This window comes from Chanos chanos, chromosome 5 (assembly GCF_902362185.1).
Source record: "Chanos chanos chromosome 5, fChaCha1.1, whole genome shotgun sequence".
Lineage (NCBI taxonomy): Eukaryota > Metazoa > Chordata > Actinopteri > Gonorynchiformes > Chanidae > Chanos > Chanos chanos.
In genome coordinates, this window is record NC_044499.1 from 662004 (window position 1) to 680000 (window position 17997).

A 17997-nucleotide genomic window follows, 5' to 3' on the forward strand; every position below is an offset into this window, starting at 1 on the left:
CAGTTAACTCCTGGGATTGGGCGTGTGATTGGTGGGATCCTGTTCTGTCATTTTGTGGCCCCTCCCATTGTCTCCTCTCTTGATGACATGCTTACTGGCACCACTAGAGGGCAGCAGGAACTTCCAAATCCAAATCCAGTTGATGCCAGTCGTTCTCAACTCCTGAAGGACCAAAAGACAGCATGTTTTTGCTCTAGATCAGAATTAAAACACTGGATTCAATTTATCCACAGATAGAGGCATACGGTTCCTCCTCTTCACATTTTAGACACAGGTGACCAGTATAATCTCTCTGTATTCAGACACAGGTGACCAGTATAATCTCTCTGTATTAAGACACAGGTGACCACTGTAATCTCTGTATTAAGACACAGGTGACCAGTGTAATCTCTCTGTATTAAGACACAGGTGACCAGTGTAATCTCTCTGTATTAAGACACAGGTGACCAGTATAATCTCTCTGGATTGAGGCACAGGTGACCAGTGTAATCTCTCTGGATTGAGGCACAGGTGACCAGTATAATCTCTCTGTATTAAGACACAGGTGACCAGTGTAATCTCTCTGTATCAGACACAGGTGACCAGTATAATCTCTCTGTATTAAGACACAGGTGACCAGTGTAATCTCTGTATTCAGACACAGGTGACCAGTGTAATCTCTCTGTATTAGGACACAGGTGACCAGTGTAATCTCTCTGTATTCAGACACAGGTGACCAGTGTAATCTCTCTGGATTGAGGCACAGGTGACCAGTATAATCTCTCTGTATTAAGACACAGGTGACCAGTTTAATCTCTCTGTATTCAGACACAGGTGACCAGTATAATCTCTCTGTATTCAGACACAGGTGACCAGTGTAATCTCTCTGTATTAAGACAGAGGTGACCAGTGTAATCTCTGTATTCAGACACAGGTGACCAGTATAATCTCTCTGTATTAAGACACAGGTGACCAGTGTAATCTCTGTATTCAGACACAGGTGACCAGTGTAATCTCTCTGTATTAGGACACAGGTGACCAGTGTAATCTCTCTGGATTGAGGCACAGGTGACCAGTATAATCTCTCTGTATTAGAACACAGGTGACCAGTATAATCTCTCTGGATTGAGGCACAGGTGACCAGTATAATCTCTCTGGATTGAGGCACAGGTGACCAGTGTAATCTCTCTGGATTGAGGCACAGGTGACCAGTGTAATCTCACAGGCACAGGTGACCAGTATAATCTCTCTGGATTGAGGCACAGGTGACCAGTATAATCTCTCTGGATTGAGGCACAGGTGACCAGTGTAATCTCTCTGGATTGAGGCACAGGTGACCAGTGTAATCTCTCTGGATTGAGGCACAGGTGACCAGTATAATCTCTCTGGATTGAGGCACAGGTGACCAGTGTAATCTCTCTGGATTGAGGCACAGGTGACCAGTGTAATCTCACAGGCACAGGTGACCAGTATAATCTCTCTGAATTGAGGCACAGGTGACCAGTATAATCTCTGTATTCAGACACAGGTGACCAGTTTAATCTCTCTGAATTGAGGCACAGGTGACCAGTATAATCTCTGTATTCAGACACAGGTGACCAGTTTAATCTCTCTGGATTGAGGCACAGGTGACCAGTGTAATCTCACAGGCACAGGTGACCAGTATAATCTCTCTGGATTGAGACACAGGTGACCAGTATAATCTCTGTATTCAGACACAGGTGACCAGTTTAATCTCTCTGGATTGAGGCACAGGTGACCAGTGTAATCTCTCTGGATTGAGACACAGGTGACCAGTGTAATCTCTCTGGATTAGGACACAGGTGACCAGTTTAATCTCTCTGAATTGAGGCACAGGTGACCAGTATAATCTCTGTATTCAGACACAGGTGACCAGTTTAATCTCTCTGGATTGAGGCACAGGTGACCAGTGTAATCTCACAGGCACAGGTGACCAGTATAATCTCTCTGGATTGAGACACAGGTGACCAGTATAATCTCTGTATTCAGACACAGGTGACCAGTTTAATCTCTCTGGATTGAGGCACAGGTGACCAGTGTAATCTCTCTGGATTGAGACACAGGTGACCAGTGTAATCTCTCTGGATTAGGACACAGGTGACCAGTGTAATCTCTCTGGATTGAGGCACAGGTGACCAGTGTAATCTCTCTGGATTGAGGCACAGGTGACCAGTATAATCTCTCTGGATTGAGGCACAGGTGACCAGTGTAATCTCTCTGGATTGAGGCACAGGTGACCAGTGTAATCTCTCTGGATTGAGGCACAGGTGACCAGTATAATCTCTCTGGATTGAGGCACAGGTGACCAGTGTTATCTCTCTGGATTGAGGCCAGTCAATACAATTCACAATTTGTTATTCAGCAGATGCTTTTATCCAAAGCAGTTTAAAATAAGTGCATCGGTCTAATGTCTCAACTGTTCTCAGTACAGTCTAATGCCTCAACTGTTCTCAGTACAGTCTAATGCCTTTACTGTTCTCAGTACAGTCTAATGCCTTTACTGTTCTCAGTACAGTCTAATGCCTCAACTGTTCTCAGTACAGTCTAGTGCCTTTACTGTTCTCAGTACAGTTTAATGACTTTACTGTTCTCAGTACAGTTTAATGCCTTTACTGCTCTCAGTACAGTTTAATGCCTCTACTGTTCTCAGTACAGTCTAATGTCTTTACTGTTCTCAATACAGTTTAATGTCTTTACTGTTCTCAGTACAGTCTAATGTCTTTACTGTTCTCAGTACAGTCTAATCCCTTTACTGTTCTCAGTGCAGTCTAGTGTCTTTACTGTTCTCAGTACAGTCTAATGTCTTTACTGTTCTCAGTACAGTCTAATGACTTTACTGTTCTCAGTACAGTTTAATGCCTTTACTGCTCTCAGTACAGTTTAATGCCTCTACTGTTCTCAGTACAGTCTAATGCCTTTACTGTTCTCAGTACAGTCTAGTGTCTTTACTGTTCTCAGTACAGTCTAATGTCTTTACTGTTCTCAGTACAGTCTAATGTCTTTACTGTTTTTCTTTTTTAAATCCTCAGTTTCTCACACAGCTTTTGTGAATCAATCATCTCTGTACCTGGAATGTCCAAATCATTCTACAAAACTTACCTCAGACTCAAGGTGAAATGAAACTGCAAAAACAATACACACAATGTCAAAAGTCAAGTAAATGAGTCACACTTACCACACACACACACACACACACACACTCAACTTTCACTACGCAAACACACTTAACTTTCACCACACAAACACACTCACCATGCACTACACAGACATTCAACTTTCACTACACACACACTCAACTTTCACTACACACACACACTCAACTTTCACTACACACACACTCAACTTTCAATACACACACACACTCACCATGCACTACACACACACTCAACTTTCACTACACACACTCTCAACTTTCACCACACAAACACACTCACCATGCACTACACACACACTCAACTTTCACTACACACACACTCAACTTTCACTACACAAACACACTCACCATGCACTACACACACACTCAACTTTCACTACACACACACTCACCATGCACTACACACACACTCAACTTTCACTACACACACACTCAACTTTCACTACACAAACACACTCACCATGCACTACACACACTCTCAACTTTCACTACACACACACTCAACTTTCACTACACACACACACTCACCATGCACTACTCACACACTCAACTTTCACTACACACACACTCACCATGCACTACACACACACTCAACTTTCACTACACACACTCTCAACTTTCACTACACAAACACACTCACCATGCACTACACACACACACTCAACTTTCACTACACACACACTCAACTTTCACTACACACACACACTCACCATGCACTACACACACACACTCAACTTTCACTACACACACACTCAACTTTCACCACACAAACACACTCACCATGCACTACACACACACTCAACTTTCACTACACACACACTCAACTTTCACTACACAAACACACTCACCATGCACTACACACACACTCAACTTTCACTACACACACACTCACCATGCACTACACACACACTCAACTTTCACTACACACACACTCAACTTTCACTACACAAACACACTCACCATGCACTACACACACACTCAACTTTCACTACACACACACTCACCATGCACTACACACACTCTCAACTTTCACCACACAAACACACTCACCATGCACTACACACACACTCAACTTTCACTACACACACACTCAACTTTCACTACACACACACTCAACTTTCACTACACACACACACTCACCATGCACTACACACACACTCAACTTTCACTACACACACACTCACCATGCACTACACACACACTCAACTTTCACTACACACACACTCAACTTTCACTACACACACACACTCACCATGCACTACACACACACTCAACTTTCACTACACACACACTCACCATGCACTACACACACACTCAACTTTCACTACACACACACTCAACTTTCACTACACAAACACACTCACCATGCACTACACACACACTCAACTTTCACTACACACACACTCAACTTTCACTACACACACACTCAACTTTCACTACACAAACACACTCACCATGCACTACACACACACTCAACTTTCACTACACACACACTCAACTTTCACTACACACACACACTCACCATGCACTACTCACACACTCAACTTTCAATACACACACACACACTCACCAGGCACTACACAAACACCTTTCACTACACAGCAAGAGTCAAACTCCATGGTCAGTCTCAGTACCATTAGGGTTGTGTTATGGTCAGTCTCAGGACTGTTAGGGTTGTGTTATGGTCAATCTCAGGACCGTTAGGGTTGTGTCATGACTTGACCTTCTTCGTTCCTCCTTCTCCTGTGTTTCATGTCAGTTTGTTGATCTCTGACAGTTGTGAGATACTGGTGTTTTCAGTCATCCTGAGGGTCTGAAGACTGCATGCAAACTTAAACATTGTGCAGGTGATCCTTGTTTTTTTAGTCATGCTGTGTAAATAGTGAAAACTAATGGTGTGTGTTAGTGACTTAAAGGTGCAGAGGAATTTCACTTGAGGATGAGGATGGAATGTGAACCAGGGGCCAAGAGTATACAGCATGTGAGAGAAAACAGGATCTTATATAACCCATATTAATGATCATATGTCTAATGATCATTAAGGAGTGAAAGTCTATCTTAAATAATATGAGGCCTGTGAGTATTGAGGTGGGAATGCACACACACTTCTGTGTGTGTGTGTGTGTGTGTGTGTGTGTGTGTGTGTGTGACAGAGGCTCTCCTTTCACTTGGACCTGGGGAATCTGGACTGAATCTCAGGGCAGGTTCTCTGAGCTCGACAGCTGCTATTGATCTGTGAGCATGGAGTGACTGCTTCTTCTGATTGGTCATTTCCGTGGCTACATTAGAGTGCATTACAGCCTGATATCGGACTGCACTGTCAGGGCTCACGACTCTGGATTCCACCAAACCCACGCAAACGCACTGTGAGTTATAAATACACAACTCAGACGCATTACATCAGTGAGTGGAGACGATGTGAGGCGCATGGAGACGCAGACTGGTCTGTCGGACGCGCTCACACTACTGTTCGCTATGTTAAAACCCCACTGTGCCCCGATGGCAGGAGTCTGTGTCGCCCTGGTTTCCGTAGAGACCACCTGAGAAAGAGCTGTTTGAACTGTAACTGTTATCATTTCGCTCTTTCCTCTCCAGTGCATATTTTTGGATGGTTGGACTGTTTAAATGACAGCATTACATCATAGCTGTGCTCAAAGGGAGAGCCTAACACTAAAAGCCATTACAGCCTTTCTCATGACAGATGAATGTTTGGTCCTCTGCCACGGAGGTTCAGCAGTCTCTGGGTGCTTTGATTGGTTTATCTGGTTTCACAGTTCTCTGCTGTCAGATACAGAACATAACCATAATCGAAATGACTCATCCAAAACATCGCTGGTCCTTTCTCTGGGCGCCTCCTGCACGCCTTGCGCGAGACCTGGGTAAGAAGACGAGAAACCAATCGGGAGGGGTCTCGGCGTAACCGCATGGTTCCTCGCGGCTCGCGCTGCAAATTGCCTTATTCCCACTTCGTCCGCTTTTCAACACACATAGGAGGCGGTCACATCAAGGAACAACGCGTTTAGCTTATAACGCGAGGAACATACGAGTATTCAAAATTCAGTATTTATGATATAACTCATTTGGCATGTCAGTTTAATAATGCGTTTCCTTGGTAACGTATCTAAAGTGAGAATAATTTGGCATTCCAAACCGTTTTGGTTCCCAGCTCTGTCCTCCATCACCGTTAAGATGTGTCTTCCGGGGAGACGCAGTGAGGCATCAGGACGCTTCGCTCTGCTCCTAAAGGGCTCCGTAAATCTGCAACTTTTCCAGATTACTCGAACATTTCCAATAGCATTTATCGCCTAGCTTTAGAATCCTCTGTATGATTTGAGCCTGCTGGCATCGCAAAGGACACACTCCGTCACGCCCAGGGCCTTATCGTTTAAAACTAACAAACAAACAAACTTATTTCGTAGCTTTCTTAAATTTCTACCGGCTACATTTCGGATTCTGTGCTGTCATTCATTGATATGAACACAGAGGGAGAGGCGGGTCCGTTTTCCACACAGACAGAGCATGATCCACCGGGAGGCGCTACGCTAACCGCCAAACTCACCTACAAGCAGAACACCTCGGACGAAGATTCTCAGCAGAGCAAAACCAGTGAAGTTGCTGGCGTGACCAGTGACCGGGCAGAGGACAGGAGTCTGACCGAGGCAGACAGCGAAGACAGCGACGACGAAAAGAAATGCATTTCGACCAGAAAGCAGAGATCTGACAAGAGTCACAAATCCCAGACTGTGGACTCTCAGTGCAGTAGCGAAGGCTGCATTCCCACTCCGAGCTGTCGGATTTGTTTCCAAGGGGCCGAGCAGGTATTTAAAAATCCAGGACTTCATTTCAGAACTCCAACCCTAATATTTTGTAGTTTAGCAACTGTTGCGTTAGTGCGAAACGAACCGCCTCGACTGTCGTTACTCTCTCAGCAGAACTGTACAGAGCTGGTAGTGCTTAAAATATAAATCATCATTTCTTGTGGTGTCTTCACTGGCCAGGCCAAAATGAAACTTGGCCACATCCTGTAACATCACTTAAAATAGATCGCTTTGGCCATTATTAGGCACCGAAAACGGTCTTGATCCCCGCTCGGTATTCCTAGATAACGTCATAGTAAATTACGTTTTAAAAAGCATATTTATATATCGTGTCATTGATCCCACTGGCATAAACCCAGAGATTATGAGTAATGATCTATGCTATATACTGATCTATACTATATATAGTATATATACTGATCTATTCTAGATACTGATCTATACTTTAAAATGATCTATAACACATACCGATCTATACTATATAATGATCTATACCACATACTGATCTATACCATACAATGATCTATACCACATACTGATCTATAGTATACAACGATCTATACCACATACTGATCTATTCTATATAATGATATATACCACACCGATCTATACTATATACTGATCTATACTATATACTGATCTATACCACATACTGATCTATACTATATAATGATCTATACTGAATAATGGTCTATACTAAATAATGGTCTATACTATATATGGTCTATACTAAATAATGGTCTGTACTATACAATGGTCTATACTATATACTGGTCTATACTATATAATGGTCCATACTACATAATTGTCTATACTATACACTGGTCTATACTTAAGCGTAGAACTGCTCATATGTTGACGTGAGTGGGCCAGAGGCCCACAGTTAGGCCACTGACTATATCATAAACAGTTGAAATTTCGGTGTTGTCTGCATGGCTGGAACTCTGTTAACATGAACCCTGCAGCAGTAAACAGGTATTTCCCCCTCTGTGTTTGTGTATGCATGCGTGTGTGCGACAGAGAGAGAACTTGTTTACTTTTATGTGTGTTTTTGTTTGTGTGTATGCATATGGGTTTGTGTGTGTGTGTGTGTGTGTGTGTGTGTGTGTGTGTTAGGGCGTGTATGCATGTGTGCGTGTGTGTGTGTTAGGGCGTGTATGCATATGTGTGTGTGTGTGTGTGTGTGTGTGTGTGTATATATATGTGTGTGTGAGAGATATTCTCTGGATTATAGTTGCTTTGTGCTCTAATGCTCTAATGTGCTCCACTTCCTGCAGCTAATGTACCTATCCAAGAGACTCTTTGTGTGTGTGTGTGTGTGTGTGTGTGTGTGTGTGTGTGTGTTCATTCACTCCATCCTCTGTTTCAAACAGTGGCTTGTAATTGAGGAAGTCCAGGCAGACAGCCGGAAGACTCTAATGTTACAGGAATCACTCACTGAAATGGAACAGACAATCTCCTGTCTTCTCCACCCTTCTCTGTCCTGTGCGCCTTTTTTTTTTTATTTTAGTTTTATTCTAATAGAAAAGGGGCATTTTAAATGTGCGCAACAACTTGAACTTTACCCACATTCAAATAATGCATACATACATGTATGAAATAATGCATACATATATGAGATAATGCATACATACATATATGAAATAATGCATACATATATGAGATAATGCATACATACATATATGAAATAATGCATACATATATGAGATAATGCATACGTACATATATGAAATAATGCATAGGTACATATATGAAATAATGCATACATATATGAAATAATGCATACATATATGAGATAATGCATACGAACATATATGAAATAATGCATACATATATGAGATAATGCATATGTACATATATGAAATAATGCATACATATATGAGATAATGCATTGTACATATATGAAATAATGCATACATATATGAAATAATGCATAGGTACATATATGAAATAATGCATACATATATGAAATAATGCATAGGTACATATATGAAATAATGCATACATACATATATGAGATAATGCATACATATATGAGATAATGCATACATACATATATGAAATAATGCATACATACATACATATATGAAATAATGCATACATATATGAGATAATGCATACGTACATATATGAAATAATGCATACATATATGAAATAATGCATAGGTACATATATGAAATAATGCATACATATATGAGATAATGCATACATATATGAAATAATGCATACGTACATATATGAAATAATGCATACATATATGAGATAATGCATAGGTACATATATGAAATAATGCATACATATATGAAATAATGCATAGGTACATATATGAAATAATGCATAGGTACATATATGAGATGCTGCAGTGAGAAGTACGTCTTTCTTGTTAATTCCTGTTGGTCAGACAGATAAAATGATTTAAAATGTGTTTAGTTAGTGGAAGAGACAGGTATCCATCCACCCATCTGTCCATCCATGGTGTATTAGGGATGAGTATTTTCTTGCATGGTGACAGGATGGGCTCTTATTTACTCTGATCTCAGATTCTTCCAGTGGGTCAGTGTCTCTGAAACTGGAAATGTGTTGGTGAAAGGTAGTGTATGTTCACTCTGAACTAGTGTGTGGTGTGTTCAGTGTTGCATTAGCCAGATAACTTCAAATAACTTAAAAACTTGAAGCTGTCCAATAGGAGAGCAGTAAGGGAGCATGTGCACAGGACAGTTTTGACCCCCCCCCCCCCCCCCCTACTCTGGCCGCCTGAGGAACCCAGCTCTGATTGTGTTTGTTGATTGATGTGAGGAACCCAGCTCTGATTGTGTTTGTTGATTGATGTGAGGAACCCAGCTCTGGTTCTGTTTGTTGATTGATGTGAGGAACCCAGCTCTGATTGTGTTTGTTGATTGATATGAGGAACCCAGCTCTGGTTCTGTTTGTTGATTGATGTGAGGAACCAAGCTCTGGCTCTGATTGTGTTTGTTGATTGATGTGAGGAACCCAGCTCTGGTTCTGTTTGTTGATTGATGTGAGGAACCCAGCTCTGATTGTGTTTGTTGACTGATGTGAGTAACCCAGCTCTGGTTGTGTTTGTTGACTGATGTGAGGAACCCAGCTCTGGTTCTGTTTGTTGACTGATGTGAGGAACCCAGCTCTGGTTCTGTTTGTTGATTCATAGTGTAGAGGAATGATGAGGGGAACCATGGTGACTGAATGGTGTGAAGATCAGGATCAGGCCGCGTGCTGCAGACAGACAGAGGAAATGTTAACGAGAGTGTGTACAGAGTAGAGGTGTACAGAGACGTCATTGTCTGTATCTGTATCTGTATCTGTATCTGCATCTGTCTCCGTGTCTGTATATGTATCTGTCTCTGTCTCTGTCTCTGTGTGTGTGTGTCTCTGTCTCTGTGTGTGTGTGTCTCTGTCTCTGTGTCTGTATCTGTGTCTGTCTCTGTCTCTGTCTCTGTCTCTGTGTGTGTGTGTCTCTGTCTCTGTGTCTGTATCTGTGTCTGTCTCTGTCTCTGTCTCTGTATCTGTATCTGTATCTGTCTCTATGTCTGTGTCTGTCTCTGTCTCTGTCTCTGTATCTGTCTCTGTATCTGTATCTGTATCTGTATCTGTATCTGTATCTGTCTCTGTCTCTGTCTCTGTGTCTGTCTCTGTGTCTGTATCTGTATCTGTATCTGTATCTGTCTCTGTCTCTGTCTCTGTGTGTGTGTGTCTCTGTCTCTGTGCCTGTATCTGTGCCTGTGTCTGTGCCTGTATCTGTGTCTGTGTCTGTGTCTGTGTCTGTATCTGTATCTGTGTCTGTATCTGTATCTGTGTCTGTCTCTGTCTCTGTCTCTGTCTCTGTGTCTGTCTCTGTGTCTGTATCTGTATCTGTATCTGTATCTGTCTCTGTCTCTGTCTCTGTCTCTGTGTGTGTGTGTCTCTGTCTCTGTGCCTGTATCTGTGCCTGTGCCTGTGTCTGTGTCTGTGCCTGTATCTGTGTCTGTGTCTGTGTCTGTGTCTGTATCTGTGTCTGTATCTGTCTCTGTATCTGTATCTGTATCTGTCTCTGTCTCTGTCTCTGTGTGTGTGTGTCTCTGTATCTGTATCTGTATCTGTGCCTGTATCTGTGTCTGTGTCTGTGCCTGTATCTGTGTCTGTGTCTGTGCCTGTATCTGTGTCTGTGTCTGTGTCTGTGTCTGTGTCTGTGTCTGTATCTGTGTCTGTGTCTGTGTCTGTGTCTGTATCTGTCTCTGTATCTGTATCTGTATCTGTATCTGTGTCTGTCTCTGTCTCTGTGTGTGTGTGTCTCTGTCTCTGTGTCTGTGTCTGTCTCTGTCTCTGTGTGTGTGTGTCTCTGTCTCTGTGTCTGTATCTGTGTCTGTGTCTGTCTCTGTCTCTGTCTCTGTCTCTGTCTCTGTGTCTGTTTCTGTATCTGTATCTGTATCTGTCTCTGTCTCTGTCTCTGTCTCTGTCTCTGTGCCTGTATCTGTGTCTGTGTCTGTGTCTGTGTCTGTATCTGTATCTGTGTCTGTCTCTGTCTCTGTCTCTGTGTGTGTGTGTCTCTGTCTCTGTGTCTGTATCTGTGTCTGTATCTGTATCTGTCTCTGTCTCTGTCTCTGTGTCTGTCTCTGTCTCTGTATCTGTATCTGTCTCTGTCTCTGTCTCTGTCTCTGTGCCTGTATCTGTGTCTGTGTCTGTGTCTGTGCCTGTATCTGTGTCTGTGTCTGTGTCTGTGTCTGTATCTGTATCTGTATCTGTATCTGTGTCTGTCTCTGTCTCTGTCTCTGTGTGTGTGTGTCTCTGTCTCTGTGTCTGTATCTGTATCTGTCTCTGTCTCTGTCTCTGTGTCTGTCTCTGTATCTGTATCTGTATCTGTCTCTGTCTCTGTCTCTGTCTCTGTCTCTGTGCCTGTATCTGTGTCTGTGTCTGTGTCTGTATCTGTGCCTGTATCTGTGTCTGTGTCTGTGCCTGTATCTGTGTCTGTGTCTGTGTCTGTGTCTGTATCTGTATCTGTGTCTGTATCTGTATCTGTGTCTGTCTCTGTCTCTGTGTGTGTGTGTCTCTGTCTCTGTCTCTGTCTCTGTGCCTGTATCTGTGTCTGTGTCTGTGTCTGTATCTGTGCCTGTATCTGTGTCTGTGTCTGTGCCTGTATCTGTGTCTGTGTCTGTGTCTGTGTCTGTGTCTGTGTCTGTATCTGTATCTGTGTCTGTATCTGTATCTGTCTCTGTCTCTGTCTCTGTCTCTGTGTGTGTGTGTCTCTGTCTCTGTGTCTGTATCTGTGTCTGTATCTGTATCTGTCTCTGTCTCTGTCTCTGTGTCTGTCTCTGTATCTGTATCTGTCTCTGTCTCTGTCTCTGTCTCTGTGCCTGTATCTGTGTCTGTGTCTGTATCTGTGCCTGTATCTGTGTCTGTGTCTGTGTCTGTGTCTGTATCTGTATCTGTGTCTGTATCTGTATCTGTGTCTGTCTCTGTCTCTGTGTGTGTGTGTCTCTGTCTCTGTGTCTGTGTCTGTCTCTGTCTCTGTGTGTGTGTGTCTCTGTCTCTGTGTCTGTATCTGTGTCTGTGTCTGTCTCTGTCTCTGTCTCTGTCTCTGTATCTGTCTCTGTATCTGTATCTGTATCTGTATCTGTATCTGTCTCTGTATCTGTATCTGTCTCTGTCTCTGTCTCTGTCTCTGTCTCTGTCTCTGCGTCTGTATCTGTATCTGTATCTGTCTCTGTCTCTGTGTCTGTGTCTGTGTCTGTCTCTGTCTCTGTCTCTGTCTCTGTCTCTGTATCTGTCTCTGTCTCTGTCTCTGCGTCTGCATCTGTATCTGTATCTGTTTAAACCAACAAAATGCTCTGTCTCTGTATCTGTATTTGGATAGTAGACAGGAAATGGGCATGGTTTATATAGGAAGTCATGTTAAATCAGGCAAATGTTGTATTTTCTAACCTAATATTCATTGGCGATGCCATTTTTGTGCCTTCAAAGCATCAGATTGATTTAATATTGGCATATAATTGATCATGAAATATATTTCCACATCTTCATACTGTACTTTTCATCTCTCTCTCTCTCTCTCTCTCTCTCTCTCTTTCTATTTTTTTCTTTTTTCATTTTTATTTGTAACTAATCTAAGTTTTGTGAAGCGTCTGAACCCCACCACTTTAACTGGGGGACATTGAACAATCAGACACTGAAAAATTGTTTTAGAAATCGAAAGATTCTGTTTTGCATTGGCAATAGAAACTATTTTCGTTTATAATTTTTTCATAATTATTTTCATTGTTTTACAAAGCATTATGGTCTTTTAAAATAAATAAACACTACACTAACACTTCATAGTGTAGTCATACTTTTGTATTATGAACAGAAAGAGCAATATGAGAATATAACAGTGGATGGAGACTGTGATAAGTGAGCAGTAGTTTTACATACACTACTTACGGGTTTTCCCATCTGAAACCAGCCAGGCTGATTATACTTTTCTGATTATACCTTTCAGTCGATTATACTTTTACGTATGGATAAATATACCTGGAAAAAGCAGACGCAGCCATTGTAGCCTTCGCTCCTATCTGCTACTGCACGCATTCGAACAAATTTAAGAAAAAACTTGAGAAGATATTGGTGAATGAGGCCCATTGAGCTGTGTTTTCCTTCATTTACCATCTGAACAAAACACTTCTTACCAACAGTGTACACTGTCCAGCAACAGCTCCTGTTCGGTGGGTGTGAATTAATATTAGTACAAATTTTAAAAACAGATGTATGCATGTATGTATGTGTGTATCTGTGTGTGTGTGTATATATGCATGTGTGTGTATGTATGGTCTGTGTGTGTGTGTGTGTGTGTGTGTGTGTGTGTATGTATGGTCTGTGTGTGTGTGTGTGTGTGTGTGTATGTGTGTATATATGCATGTGTGTGTATGTATGGTCTGTGTGTGTGTGTGTGTGTGTGTGTGTGTGTATGTGTGTATGTATGGTCGGTGAGTGTGTGTGTGTGTATGTATCGTGTGTGTGTATGTATGGTCTGTGTGTGTGTATGTATTTGTGTATGTATGTGTGTATGTATGGTCTGTGTGTGTGTATGTTTGTATATGGTCTATATGTGTGTGTGTATGGTCTGTCTGTGTGTGTGTGTGTGTGTGTGTGTGTGTATGTGTGTATATGGTCTATATGTGTGTATGTACGGTCTGTGTGTGTGTATGTATTTGTGTATGTATGTGTGTATGTATGGTCTGTGTGTGTGTGTGTATATGGTCTATATGTGTGTATGTATGGTCTGTGTGTGTCTAATGTGTGCTGTGCTGTGCCTGCCTGCAGGGGGAGCTGCTTAGCCCATGTCGCTGTGATGGCTCAGTAAGGCATGCCCACCAGCAGTGTCTGCTGAAATGGATCAGTGAGAGAGGGTCATGGACCTGTGAACTCTGCAACTACCGATTCCACATCGTTGCCATGACGATCAAAAGACCGTGTCAGGTACATGCCGGCAACTGCGTGCTCAGGTCAGAATAATCTTTTAACGTATGTGTGTGTGTGTTTGCGTTATACAGTATGTGTTTACCTGTGTTTAATAGTGGCAGGCTGTCACCATGTCCCTGGTTGAGAAGGTGCAGATGGTTGCCGTAGTGCTGGGAGCTGTTTTCCTATTGGCCAGTGTGTCGTGGTTGCTATGGTCAGCACTGAGTCCAGAGGCACTGTGGCAACGCAGAGACGTTCTGTTCCAGTTCTGCTATGCCATGTATGGACTCATGGATGTTGTGTGTATTGGTGAGACAAACACATACACACACAAACACAAGCACACACACACACTCACACACACACACACAAACACACACACACAAGCACAAGCACACACGCAAGCACACAAATGCCAAGACTGTTGAGATTCAAATGGGATTAGATTTACAGGCACTGCATTCAAGTGTGTGTGTGTTTTTGTGTGTGTGTGTGTGTGTGTGTTTTTGTGTGTGTGTGTGTGTGTGTGTGTGTGTTTTTGTGTGTGTGTGTGTGTGTGTGTGTGTGTGTGTGTGTGTGTGTGTGTTTTTGTGTGTGTGTGTGTGTGTGTGTGTGTGTGTGTGTGTGTGTGTTTTTGTACGTGTGTGTGTGTGTGTGTGTGTTTTCGTGTGTGTGTGTGTGTTTTTGTGTGTGTGTGTGTGTGTGTGTGTGTGTGTGTTTTTGTGTGTGTGTGTGTGTGTGTGTGTGTGTGTGTGTGTTTTTGTGTGTGTGTGTGTGTGTGTGTGTGTGTTTTTGTGTGTGTGTGTGTGTGTGTGTGTGAGTGTGTGTGTGTGTGTGTGTGTGTGTGTGTGTTTTTGTGTGTGTGTGTGTGTGTGTGTGTGTGTTTTTGTGCGTGTGTGTGTGTGTGTGTGTTTTTGTGTGTGTGTGTGTGTGTGTGTGTGTGTGTGTGTTTTTGTGTGTGTGTGTGTGTGTGTTTTTGTGCGTGTGTGTGTGTGTGTGTGTGTGTGTTTTTGTGTGTGTGTGTTTACGTCTGTTTCCATGGCAGGTCTGATTGTACATGAGGGTGGAGCAGTATATAATGTGTTTCTGCGCTGGCGTGCCGTTAACCTGCTCTGGGATGTTCAGAACTATGATAAGAACTGTGACGTGGAGGAGACCAACACCAGTGATCCTGCCACACACACACCACCTCGCACGTTCTGGCTGCCCCACACACACTCTCTCTCACTCACACACACCACCAGACTGGAGCCCTCTCCCCTGTGCCCTCTCCATGCCTTCTCCTCATGCCTCTGCTCCTCCTCTGACCCCCCCGCACAGGAACCAGCCTCGGGGGAGGTCGTCCTACGTGTGACCTCTGTTTGACCTTACAGTGACACACTCACCGTGCCGACGTCCCAGAATCCTGTGCAGTGGAGCGTGGGCGGTGATGTCACGTTAAGGGTGACATGTGACTGTAACCTGTGAAAGTTTCTCTACCACTCTGTGTATGACATCATTCTGGGCACAAAGAAGGTGCTTTAGACCATGGCTTTTTTATCAGTGTATATATATGTATATGTATATGTATATGCTTAAAAGTAGCAGAACTGGGGAGTGTTTTAGATCAAGAGATCAAGTGTGTGTTTGCTGTATGTGTGTGTGTGTGTGTGTGTGCGTGCTGTGTTTTCTATCTGCAAGGGATCAGGGTTGTCTGAAATGTGTGTGTGTGTGTGTTTTTTTCTATTGGATCAGGATTATCTTAAGTGTGAGTGTGTGTATCAGTCTCATTATAGACAGGACCGCACACGTCTGTAGGCAGTTAAAAAACACACCTTTCACTATCTTCATCCATCCATCCGTCCATCCATCCATCCATCCATCCATCCATCCATCCGTCCATCCATCCATCCGTCCGTCCGTAGGCGGTTAAAAAACACACTTTCTCTATCTTCATCCATCCCTTTGTTGGTCCTCTGTATCCTAACACTCTGTGGGCAGTGGTTTATAGTTGCAGACTGCTGTAGCCCTGATACATGATCACGCATTAGAGCTCTGTGATTGGTTAAGGCCCAGACCACCTGGGCCTTTTCATTGGCTGGAGCCACAGTTCCAGAACACACAGTCATCTGTGAGGAGTCTCCTCCTTATATCAGGGGTATGAACTGTCTCCGCCCATTATGACAGGAGAAGAAACTGACAGACAAGTCTTTAAAGTTATGCATTCTCTTAATAGGACTATTGTAGTTGTATTTATTAAAATACCATTAATAAAATAATAAAGCAGTTCCTCTGGCATTCGCCAGTAGGTGGCATTACATACACCATGTTCAGCAAACTCCTTCAAATGCATCTTTACAGCTGGTTGAGCCCATAAGTGATTATTTGAAAGCAGGTGCCAAAAATTAATTTGTGCACTGGGCCAGCGTGTCGTGGAGCAGTTAAACAGCAGACCAGGGGGATATTCCAAGCATGTGTTTTAGTGACTAACCCAGCTGAGTTAACTCAGAGTAAGTAGCAAACCTCCTAATAGAAGAGACCTATGGCTTTGTTTTGCTAGGAGAATGACGCCATAGGGCTCTTCTGTTAGGAGGTTTACTACTTACTCTGAGTTAACTTAGCCAGCTTAGTGGAATACCCCCCTAGTCTCTTCCCCTTTCACTGGGATTCACGCACTTGCATATGTACACTTACCCACTCTTACTGAACACGTACCAATCTCACACACTCTCACTGAACACTTACCAATCTCACACACTCTTACTGAACACGTACCAATCTCACACACTCTCACTTAACACTTACCAATCTCATACACTTTTACTGAACACTTACCAATCTCACACACTCTCACTTAACACTTACCAATCTCACCCACTCTTACTGAACACGTACCAATCTCACCCACTCTTACTGAACACTTACCAGTCTCACCCACTCTCACTTAACACGTACCAATCTCACATACTCTTACTGAACACGTACCAATCTCACCCATTCTTACTGAACACTTACCAATCTCATCCACTCTTACTGAACACTTACCAATCTTACACACTGTTACTGAACACTTACCAGTCTCACCCACTCCTACTGAACACTTACCAATCTTACACACTCTTACTGAACACTTATCAATCTCACACACTCTTACTGAACACGTTCCAATCTCACCCACTCTTACTGAACACTTACCAATCTCACCCACTCTCACTTAACACGTACCAATCTCACATACTCTTACTGAACACGTACCAATCTCACCCACTCTTACTGAACACTTACCAATCTCACACACTCTTACTGAACACTTACCAATCTTACACACTCTTACTGAACACTTATCAATCTCACACACTCTCATTGATGTGTTTAGCAACTATCAATACACTGCTTTTTTACAGTCAGCAGCGCATGTAACATGCTCATTTTTTATAACTATGTGAATAAAATAAGCACATTGTACCAAAACAGTATTTGTATGGTCATTACAGAGGAATTCTTAATGACAGTCTTTTGAAAGCGAGGTGTACCCCTACATGCACAGCAGTTACTGCCCAAAGGGTAAGTTTGTTGATATGGCAATTACTGTTGATATGATAAAAGTTTGTTGTAAAG

The 17997-nt window shown here is 42.8% G+C and overlaps 1 protein-coding gene across 1 annotated transcript; it reads left to right on the forward strand.

Moving 5' to 3' along the window:
- The first annotated feature begins 6627 nt into the window (after positions 1-6627).
- Positions 6628-15765, forward strand: marchf11 (membrane-associated ring finger (C3HC4) 11). Its single transcript, XM_030773324.1, has 4 exons — positions 6628-6972; positions 14263-14418; positions 14517-14709; positions 15446-15765. Exons 1-4 carry the CDS (start codon positions 6628-6630, stop codon positions 15763-15765), a joined length of 1014 nt encoding a protein of 337 aa, XP_030629184.1.
- Positions 15766-17997: the final 2232 nt, after the last annotated feature.

Coding starts and splice junctions, on each gene's coding strand:
- marchf11 (XM_030773324.1), top strand. CDS start 6,628: ATGAACACAGAGGGAGAGGCGGGTCCGTTTTCCACACAGACAGAGCAT. Junction 6,973..14,262: donor GTTTCCAAGGGGCCGAGCAG/GTATTTAAAAAT, acceptor GCCTGCCTGCAG/GGGGAGCTGCTTAGCCCATG. Junction 14,710..15,445: donor CATGGATGTTGTGTGTATTG/GTGAGACAAACA, acceptor TTTCCATGGCAG/GTCTGATTGTACATGAGGGT.